Source organism: Daphnia magna, linkage group LG4 (genome assembly GCF_020631705.1).
Source record: "Daphnia magna isolate NIES linkage group LG4, ASM2063170v1.1, whole genome shotgun sequence".
NCBI lineage: Eukaryota > Metazoa > Arthropoda > Branchiopoda > Diplostraca > Daphniidae > Daphnia > Daphnia magna.
This window is the reverse complement of record NC_059185.1, coordinates 12,764,073-12,774,935: the sequence shown is the minus strand read 5'-3', so window position 1 is coordinate 12,774,935 and position 10,863 is coordinate 12,764,073. Positions and strand designations below refer to the sequence as shown.

The window sequence follows — 10,863 nt, the reverse complement described above, 5'->3', positions numbered from 1 at the left end:
GCCGATGTTCCAGCCGATGTACCGGCCGATGACGAAGATGCTGCGGTGCCTGCACCGACTGATGAGCCCCAAGCAGACAACGTTTTGGCTGACATCGTTGCTCCCCAAGATGTTGAGGCACCTGCCGCAGTCCCGGACGCTCCGGCTGTGAAAGTTCGAAAGGCCAAGCGTCCGAACAAGGCTCAATGGAACCAGAGTTACCAACGCCGTTTGGCGAAGAGAGCGCAAGAGAGGGCTGATAGACTGGCTCTGCTGGCGACCTGTGAAACTGCACCCAGTGAATCGTGCTGTGAACTGGCCTCGGCCGATGTACCGGCCGATGTACAAGCCGATGTACCACCCGATGTACCGGCCGATGTACCAGCCGATGTACCAGCCGATGTAGCAGCTGATGTACCAGCCGATGTACCAGCCGATGTACCAGCCGATGTACCAGCCGATGTACCAGCCGATGTACCAGCCGATGTACCAGCCGATGACGAAGATGCTGCGGTGCCTGCACCGACTGATGAGCCACAAGCAGACAACGTTTTGGCTGACATCGTTCCTCCCCAAGATGTTGAGGAACCTGCCGCAGTCCCAGCTGCGGTTCGTGCACCGACTGATGAGCTCGCTGATGAGGAACAATCTCCCGTTCCCATCCAACACGAAAGTGTTGATGAAGTTTCTCCCGCAGTAGGTGAGCAGTTGGTGGAGGTAGTTCCCGAAGTAGGCGCAGCTGTCGCCGCTGATGCGGTGGTCGTGGACGCACCTCTTGGGCCAGTTAAACACAAACGACCACGGAACCAGAGTTACCAACGCCGTTTGGCGAAGAGAGAAAAGGAGCGGGCAGAGAGAGCTGCTCTGCAACAGGGCGGAGAAGAATCCAACAAGGTATAGATTTGGTTAAGGCATGTGAAACTACGGCTGGCAAAGTGGACATTGAGCCGTGCCGTGCACTGCCGTTGGCCGCTAGTAGACTAAAATTTCCGAATCCCTTGTACCAGACGATGAACAGGATATTCTGCACTCTGAAACGCAGTTGGTGGATGGTTATGCATGGCCTATTCGCCTAAAAGGAGAGAGAGAGAGAGAGAACAAGCGATTTTTTTTTTCTTTTCGTTTTTTTTTTTTACCTTAAAAAAAAAAACTGAAAATCAAAATTCCTGTACATTCTATTTCGGCTTGATTGTGTGGTTTCTTGCATTTTTTTTTCTTTTTATTCTCTTTGTTTTGCATTTAAAAGTGACAGAAAGAGTAAGTCAAAATTCTTGTATACATGTTCTATTTCGGCTTTGATTGTTTGCTTTATCGTTGATCTTGTGTTTTTTTTGGTTTTTTTTTTCTCCCTTTTTAAACATATAGCAGAGACAGTGAATCAAAATTCTTGTACATATTATTTTGGCTTTGGATTAACCTTTGATGACGTTCTCTTTCAGTCGCAATCCGAAGGAACTGGTCGACGAACCCGCAACGGAGTTGTTTGCTGCCATGCGTGGCAACTACCAATCATGCACCCTTTCTGTTTCAATTGTCTTCTTCACGGTACAAGTTTGCGTGCGAGTGACGGGATGGTGAGCAATATTGCCATCTCGCACCTGCATTCACCCACCGGAAGGAGACCACTACGAGAGTTGATTGTCTCGTAGTGATGGCAGAGTGTTTTGCAGGTAGTTTTCACCTCCATGGCAGTGATGTACGGGGAGAGAGCTAATTCAAGGTTTCATTGTTCTCTGCTACATTTTCGGTTTTTTTTTTTTTTATTCAAAATTTCTCATTGTTTTTTTCTTTTGTAATATTTTTCTTTGCTACTCAAAATTCCCCATACATTTTCTTGCTTTCGACCAATAAAATTCCTCAAAGTCGATGAATTGATTTAAATAATAAAAAGTCAAAACAAAATGGTAGTACTAAACATAATAAAAAGTCAAAACAAAATACTACCATTTTGTTTTGACTTTTTATTATTTAAATCAATTCATGGACGTTGATACTAGTTTTTTGTTTTTTTTCTCATGCAAGTAGATGAAATGATTTACACGCTCTGTTTAGTTCACGACGACGTGATTGAACGCAGTAAATTTGCTGATTTCTTGTCTTGAAACAGAAATTGAAGACAATTTTGTCTTGGAATATAAACAAGATCTGTCTTGAAAAGCTTGGATTTCGAAATCATTTTGCTAGTGGGAACCCGGAAAACGGTAATGTAATTATTCATCGATAAACTTGTTTTTCTTGCTTAAAAAACATGTTTGGATTCAAACTATTCATTTCGAAATTAAACATTTTAGCAAAACCGGTTTCAGTAGCTGCAGAATGAACGAAGTCCTGAAAGCCGGCAGGCTTCGCAAAAACTACGTATTTAACAAATGACCTTCTTATTTTCGTTCATCTGTTTAGTTGCCGTTGCCATTCGCGAGGACATACACAGAGATTGAAGGTACGCTCTTCAAGTTAAAAAAAAAAAGTTCCATTTCGACCATTACAACAGGAACAGGATGACTGTTTTTCTTGCTAGCCAAAGACTTGCCATTTCTTTCACATCCCACAATCGCCACTTCAGCCGAACATACGGCGTCCTAAAAAAATGCGATTCGTTGCTATTCAAAAGTCCGTCTTTGCTCCGATTTCAGCGTCAGGTATTGCATAAATTAGCATCGATGAAAAATTAAAAAAAAAACTAATTTCCCTGCTTTTTGAATAATTAGATTAAAAGTGTAGTACCACATATCATAGCTGTCACCCCAACCGAAAAGGGCACGGCTGTTAACGATGCTGAGATAAGACGAGACCTAGCAAGCATTTATAAAGACACCAGGGAGGTTGGTCGTTCTTGAAATTTTATCAGTTTTAACGTTGTTTAACGTATCACGTATTTAACAGACATTAGGCAAAAGCCACTCAACATTAACCCCTATGGCTCAATACTATTTTGATGACGAAGATAAAGCTATACGACCCGTGATTACAATATGTTTCGCTAAAGCCATCAACAGCCATTTGACCCAAACTTCGGCGTATGTTATACCTAATCTCAATAGCTTTGGACAATTGCGAAACTAATCACTCTTTGACGTTCATTTTTGCAACAGGGATATCTTTGAGAAACAAAAGAAGGTCGCACAAGTAGATGAAATGATTTTCACGCTCTGTTTAGTTCACGACGACGTGATTGATTCGGCCGAAAGTAGAAGAAACAAAATATCCACCAATAGAGTATGGGGTCAGAAAAAAGTAAAACGGACCATACATTTTCCACATAATTTTTTATTAATCAACAGTGTTTCTTCACTCACAGTCGATCGCAGCAGGCGATTTTATTTTTGGTCGTGCACTTGCGATTTGTGCTAGTCTGCAAAACGAACTTGTCTACGAGTTGGTCACGAAGGTAAAAATTAAGTTGACAGCATAGTTGCAAAAAACGTGAGTTTCATTGTTTGAATTTAATCATTTCAGATGGTGGCTGACTTAGTGAACGGAGAGCTACTGCAACTCGACGGATGTGCAACCGAGGATGAACGATTCGTGCACTATTTGGAAAAAACCTTCAAGAAAACTGCAAGTCTAACAGCTCACAGTTGCCAATCGGTATTTACATTTTAAAATTGTAAACAAAGAAAAGGAAACGAACTTTTGAATAATTATGAATTTCAAGGTTTCAGTGCTCGCTGGAGCTGATACCGCCTTACAAAATATCGCGTTCCAGTTTGGCCGCCAGTTGGGAATAGCATTTCAACTAGTTGACGACGTACTCGATTTAGCAACTGATTTGCGCGAAGGGCTGGCTACCGCTCCAGTTTTGTTTGCTGCGTACCAAGTATTCGTTTTATAGCAGTCTGTAAGATTCTCTTTAAATATGGCTGATGGTCTCGATTGCAGTTTCCTGAATTGAATCCACTGATTCGACGGCGATTCAACCAGCCTAAAGATGTAGAAACAGCTTACCGCTTAGTTCATCGTTCTGATGGATTGCAAAGAGCGAAGCAGCTGGCTAGCCAATACTGTGATGATGCCGTGGCTCAGTTGGCTCGCTTGTCACCATCGTCTTACCAACAAATTTTGTATTCTTTAATACGTAAGCTACTTAATGAAATGGAATAAGTAACTGGGAAAAAATAGATTCTGTCCAATCGAGTGCGGATTGGAGGGTAGCAATGCGGGATGTAGCTCGTTTAGGGGGAATGGTACCCGAAGGAAAACACCAGTTGACGCGTGTAGTGTAGGATGACAATTCAATGGAATGATTAAGCGATTTCTAATCTATTTGAATTTCTGTACTGCTACATCTAACCCTGTTACGCTTTGACATTATTATGGTGTTATATAAATTATTTTGTGTAACATTTGAATACATTATTAATTATTTAATAGTGTGTTTTTGACTTGGCGAACTCTCTGTTAGCAGTTCCTTTTCCTGATGACCTATGAATTTGAAGGAAATAACTATACAATCCTGTGGTTGTATAGGAAGTGGATCCATAAAATTTCCCACCAATATCCATAGCCCTACAATACCCCGCTTGGTGTTTCAGCTTTAGGGTCACCGTCAAAACATATTAACAACTTTCATGTGAATGATTTGTAAACATCTGTTCTAGTTCGCAATCTAGTCAATTTGAAAATTATTTCAGTCGAAACATTTAGTCCAGAAAACAGTGAGTTTTATTTATTGGTTCTTTTTAGACTGATCCTTGTAGGGCTAAAACTTGACCCAACCACAGCATCCCCTCTGGCTTTACAGGTTCGTTTACTTTTCATTGATGTTCATTACACATGAGGTCCAAATACCAATCGAGATCATAGGATATATAAAATTATAGGTTTCATCAGGTTTGTATGGGTTTCATTGCTTTTCAAACAGTGAATGTGCAGCATCAATAATTCGTTCGTTAAAAACTAAAAAAGAAGACTTTTTTAATTAATCTTTCACTTTTTGGGAAGATTTGACAACGTCTTTGTAAGGAAAAAAAGGAGAAGGGGTAAAAAAAATTTATATAAAGTCGTCTGACCACCATATTAAAACATATAGAATCTTGCCGGTATTGATTCGAACTGGACAGAAGTGGAGTCTTGACTTCAAATGTCAGATTAAAAATTGTTTTTATGCTGGTTTGTTTTTCTAGTTAGAAATTATGTGATAGTATTTAAAACTGTTATTTATTATAGATGTACTGGAGTTCGCGATGGAACGTATCTGGACTTCAAGAGACAAGAGTGGTAAAGTAAACCTTGTATGCTTCAAACATGTAACTCGCATCTTAGTTTAGTTTTAATTTCAAGTGTAACTTGATTGTTTAAAGGCAAACCGTAGATTGTATTTCTCATTTTTTTTCATACTTGGTTAAGGTGTCTTGGTTTTGTTTGGCTGAATTTTTTTCATTTTTTGGGTTGGTGAATGTTATGGGGTTGAATGCATAGGGTGCACTTTTTTCTGATTATTAAATTATTTGGATCACTCGGCCTTGGGGATTTTAGATGAAGTGAGGCATATCATTGTGAGATGCAATGTTGTATTGTACAATTCTTCCTCACATGTTTTCTGTGCCTGTGTTTAATGGTGGCTTCTTCCATGCAGTCTTTCTTTTAACTTATTGTATAGCATGTAGTGGGTTTTGGCTTTCAACCAGTTGACTGCCGATTTGTTATCCCTGGGATGGAGAGCCTTGGCCAGCAGTGGTGACCTTACATTTCAGTGTTCATTGTTGACTGTGGAGGTGTGTTTTCGTGTTTGTGTGCTTTTTGCCAGTCTCTGGCATACGCGACGGCTCTGCAGCACGACCATGGGATCCCTTGCACTCACTGTTGTTTCTATTTTATAACTCTAGGGTCCAGTTTTTTCGAGTTTTTATATTTCTACTTTTTTGGTAGGCCTTGCGCTACAAGATGCTGCTGACAGTTTACCAGCTTTCGACGTTGTGATTTGTTCTAGGATGCATCAGGTAATTTATGGTGCTGGAAGATTCTGGGCTGTGATGCTCACGTCACTTTGTCTTGTTATGAGGTGGATTCCGTACCTTAGGTAATGTTCTTGTCTTTGTCGTGCTGAACTGTTCCAAATGATGTTTTCATCTTTCGGGTATGATATTATTATGATTCCCTTTGTTTCACTGATGGAACAGTTTGGCATTATTTCTATGTTCCTTTCTCGCTTTTAACGTTTTCAGATTGTGGGTAGGTGGTGAGTTGGTGGGTTTGCCGTTCGTCGTGTTGGAAATGTGGCATTCGAGTGGCGCTGTGTCGCTGTTCTAGCCTTGGTAAGTTTTTTTTTTTGTTGCCTGTTTTACTTTTCGAATGATTATATCCAGTACCGTCCCAAACTGAAGGCCGGTGTTGATTGGTTAACCTTTATGATGTTGGTTACCTTCGTATAATAATTGTTGGTTGTGTATGCGAATTAATTCCGCAATTTGTCTGTTCAGGATCTGCTGTGGTGATTATCTGCCGACGTTTCCTTATGGGCCTGGTGTCACGTTCACCGTAGGGTCGGAACGGCGTGTTGTGGTGTTATCGAACTGTATGTTTCCAGGCTACAGGTAATATTCTTTTGTTTATCGTGCTGAATTGTTCCAGATGATGGTTCATCTTTCGGGTATGATATTATTATGATTCCCTTTACTTCACTGATGGAACAGTTGGCCACCTTTCTGCATTTTTCATTATGAATTCGTTTAATGTATTGTATTTTTCTACAGGTGTTTATCTGGTGGACGTGTTGGTTCAGTTTTTCGGCCTGTACAGGGTGCGGCAATTGCTTCGTACCGTGCTGTTTCCCTTGCTGTTGTCGTGTAATTCATTTTTCTTTTCGCATTCTCCTATTCGCATGATTAATTCTTATACCGCCCCAGACTGAAGGGTTGTGTTGAGTGGTAACACGATGACCGTAGTTGCGTTCATACCGAATTTTTCCACTGTATCTCGAAATTAATGGTGGTGTTAAATTTTTCTTCAGGGTTTGCTGTGGCAAATTGCTGTCGGCATATCGGCATGGCGCCATTATGGGTAAGTCGATTGTTGGTTGTCTATAAAGAACATTCATCCCGATCGCCACACGTCCATCCCATCAGTGGGATGAGTTGTGCCAAGATAACGAACGGGTATAAGAAATAGCTGCGTAGGAAGCAACCGAGATTGTGTCATGTCTATGGGTTGTGCCATTTACGTTGGCGACAGTTTGACATCGTTCATATTCCGATATTCTTCGTCTTCTAATGTTTATTTCTTGATAGGATCGAATCGGTTGCAGATCCAGCTATGGAGCCGTTGGTTTGCGTCCTAGATGGCCTTTCTTTCCCCCGGTTCTGTTCGACTAGTTGCTAACAACCAATCGTGTTACCGCTCCTTTCTAGTAAGCACTTTTGTTCTTTATTTTAAAACAATGATTTCTATGGTCACGCTAGTATAATCGACGGGATTAGGGATCTCATTTAGCGGTTCTTGCTCTTTAAGCTGGGGCTATGATTTGTTCTTTACCGGAATGATGAATTGATTATTGGTACGTGTTTATGATCTTTTGATTTTATTTTTTTCTTTTGTTTTCGTTTTATTTCGTTTTGGGCTGTGGAGTTTCTAATTTGTGATTTTTAAATGGCAGGTCATTTGTTTCATCGCCGCAAATGCCTTGTGTTCTAGGTATGTATTTTTCAATCATTTTTCCGTCTTGTGTGTTAAGGATGAAAAATCTAAATATCAGAGCATTGGGATATGAATCACAATGATTATTGTTATTTCTGACATTGTACAGGAGATAGTGTTTGTTCGTTTCTTGAAACAAATTGTAATTTTCGATTTTCTTTAGAATTGCGACGTGGGGCAGTCGACGGATATGTAATCAAGAGTTCACTGATGCAGTTGCTGTGGAAATTGGTTACGTACAACATTCTTGGTATGCTGCTTGGCGTGTGCGTCATTCAATTCGGGAATTTGTCTGGATTTTGGCGGACGAACTGGTTTATGATCAGCTTGAATATTTGTTTTGCGACATTTAATTTTTTACCGTTTGCATCAATATGTTCTAATTATGTGTAAAATTTAAATACATATTTAGTAATTTGAGCGACTCTTGTTAGCAGTTCTTTTTTTTAACGAGGTTAGTTTGAAGTGATCAAGTATATAATCCTGCAGGGTTGTATAGAAACTGGGTCCATATTTCATAATATTTCCCGCCTATATAAATGGTTCTGCAATACCAGTGTTGCCACTTTGCAGGTTTTAACCTGTTCTGCAGGTTTTTGAGGGTCTGAACAAGTTTTCTTTTTTATCTTGCAGGTTTGCAAGTTTTTGTAGGTTTTTATCACTTTTGCAGGTTTTTCACAGTTTTTTTCAGTTATTTTGTGTCTTTTTTATACATTTTTTCAGTTTTTAAGAAAAAAGTGGCGTAAATTAGATGAGTTGACAACGCCACATATAAAAAATTGGAATTGGCCGCGTTTACGGCTTGTCGTTTTCGTCTAATCATCTGCTCTGCTGAACGAAAAAGGAAAAACCATGCTCAAAGCCTCAGATCCTTTATATTTATTTAAACTATTTCTTCGTTTTTGCTCAGAATTTTGGTGTTAAACAAAGTAGTTGGCCCCACTTCATGTCTTCTTCGTCCACATCAGATTTGAACTGACGAAAAAAAAATGACACACTCGTGAGTTTATTGCATATTAAAAAATGGTTTTAAATGAAGGAAAAAGCGCTCACAATCATATTTTTCCTGACGAACTACTCGAAGTAGTATCAATAGTCAAATCTAATGCAGTTGTCAATCCTGGTGAAAGAGATGGAGTCAAATAGAAGTCCTTTCCTTCTATCAGAGAATTTCTCTGATAAATTTTCCAATGAAAATCGAAAGTTTTCGTGATGCACAATGTGATTCTCGTTCCATAATATTTAATCCAGTTAACGTTTTCTGTTTGTCTTATTCTTAATGATCTTCTATGTTCAACTGTTTCAAAAATTGAAATTGAAATACAGATAAAGACTTAAAAAGGTAATTTTCATGAAAATATTACAAATTTTCAGCAAGTTTTTTCAGGTTTTTCAAAAAAAATTCAAGTTTTTAGCAGGGTTTTTAGAAAAATGTGCAAGTTTTCAGCAGGTTTACAGTGATCTGGCAATCAGGTTTTTCAGGTCTTTTGTAAAAAATTCCGAGTTTTCCCGATTTTCGAAGTGGCACCACTGTGCAATACCCTGCCACCTGGTGTTTCAGGTTTAGGAACATCGTCAAAACATCGACGAAATTCATGTGAATGACTTGTTCTTGCTTGCAATCTAGTCAATTTGAAAATAATATCAGCCGAAAGTTTTAGTCAGGAAAAGTTATTTATTTGAATATTTTGTTAAAGAAATCTGGATAGGGCTCAAAGCTGGCTGGGCTAACTACGGGATTTCCTCTAGGGCAGGGCCATGTTACTGAAATCCAGATCCGAAAGGTAAAATGTTTTGCACATGTTGGCTGTGCCAATTTGAATTATGGTTGGCTTTTATACCATTGATTCCCATTAAGCATTTTTCTTTTCTTTAAGGCAGAAATCACAAGCTTCCCTAACAAACAGATTTAGTTAACATGCATTTATTTAGGACTAAATGCTTTTATGAATGAAAGTTTGCAAAAAGGGCTGAGAAGTATTTTAAAATAAGATGTTGACTTGCAGACCAAGCACATCACATATTCTTCAATCCAACTATGATGAACATGATAGCACAGATTGGCAAAATGGGATTCAAGTGCCTTCAAACAATACTTACCACTTGGCAGCGAAGACCTGGAAACCTCAATGCTGATCTTATCCTGTCAGAAAATACTCAAAGGCATTGTTTCTGATTACCAAAACCATCTTCAGGATACTGTAATCTTTTCACACATGGAACATGGAATCCAATTTTGCTATTCTGGTATGTTATGGATACATCAACCATGGAAAATGTTTGATGTAATTCACTTCTTAAACTTTGCAGAGGAAATTACCAACTTACAGCTTGCAATAGAAAATGCTGTGGAAAATGAGAAGCCTTACTCTTCACTGACATTGAGCTAGGTCATCTTTCTACTGAAAGCTATGTCTAAGAGTAACTTTGTTTTACCTTGAGCAGCATTCGACGATCTACGAACCTCTGAACCTCTGAGAGAAGTTTTTTGCTGGCAAAAAGCACCGCCATTTCAAAGCACTGTGATAAATCAATCCTACGTTACGTTAGATGGTTGGCTTCAGGATTTGGAGAGAGCTTCTACAATGAAGATGGACTTGATTTTCTTGTTGACCAATTGCACGTTTTTAGCTATGGTGTCAAGTTCCGCCCAGATCAACAAACACTGGAAGCTTGAAAGATTGGTCAGACGATTCTACAGGATCCATTCCACTTGAGATTGTACGATGTGAAAGGTATACCCGTTATCCAAGCAAAATCCGTAACTCCACTTCGTTAATGGGGTACGTCATCCCAAAACTTTCATTTTCAGCTAGCATGAGAGAAATCGAGTAGTTTCCATTTCGTCAATTTTTTCAGCTTGAAGTAATCAACACAGGCCTTGGGTACCAGGAAACTTTCCTCTATTCTAACCTAGATTGCAACTCTACAAGCAAATCTATACTAACTCAACAAAACTAGGTATTCTAAATTAGAATAGCTCAAAACAAAACGTCAATTTGCTTTGACATTCTAATTTTAGTAATTGACCAAAAATTTCACCAAGCACAACAACTCCGCCAATTTGGATTTTAAAATTTATTGGTGTCGAGCATTCGTTCGATAATAGTCGTGTACAAAAGAGAAATGGGCTTATTCACGTCACAACAATAAGTACTTAAAACTTTTTGTTATTTGCCAAGCAAACCCTGGGCTCACAAACGATAACGTACGGGTCGGTGCATGGGTAGTCGACCCACTGGTAACGGCCAA

The 10,863-nt window shown here is 39.3% G+C and overlaps 1 protein-coding gene across 1 annotated transcript; it reads left to right on the top strand.

The window, feature by feature from the left end:
- Window positions 1–2,379: 2,379 nt before the first annotated feature.
- Window positions 2,380–4,347, top strand: LOC116920357 (all trans-polyprenyl-diphosphate synthase PDSS1). The gene is made up of 8 exons (XM_045171789.1): window positions 2,380–2,618; window positions 2,688–2,801; window positions 2,863–2,996; window positions 3,072–3,213; window positions 3,278–3,367; window positions 3,436–3,567; window positions 3,635–3,796; window positions 3,859–4,347. The coding sequence occupies exons 1-8, from the start codon at window positions 2,478–2,480 to the stop codon at window positions 4,078–4,080; spliced, it is 1,137 nt and encodes a 378-aa protein (XP_045027724.1). The 5' UTR covers window positions 2,380–2,477; the 3' UTR covers window positions 4,081–4,347.
- Window positions 4,348–10,863: the final 6,516 nt, after the last annotated feature.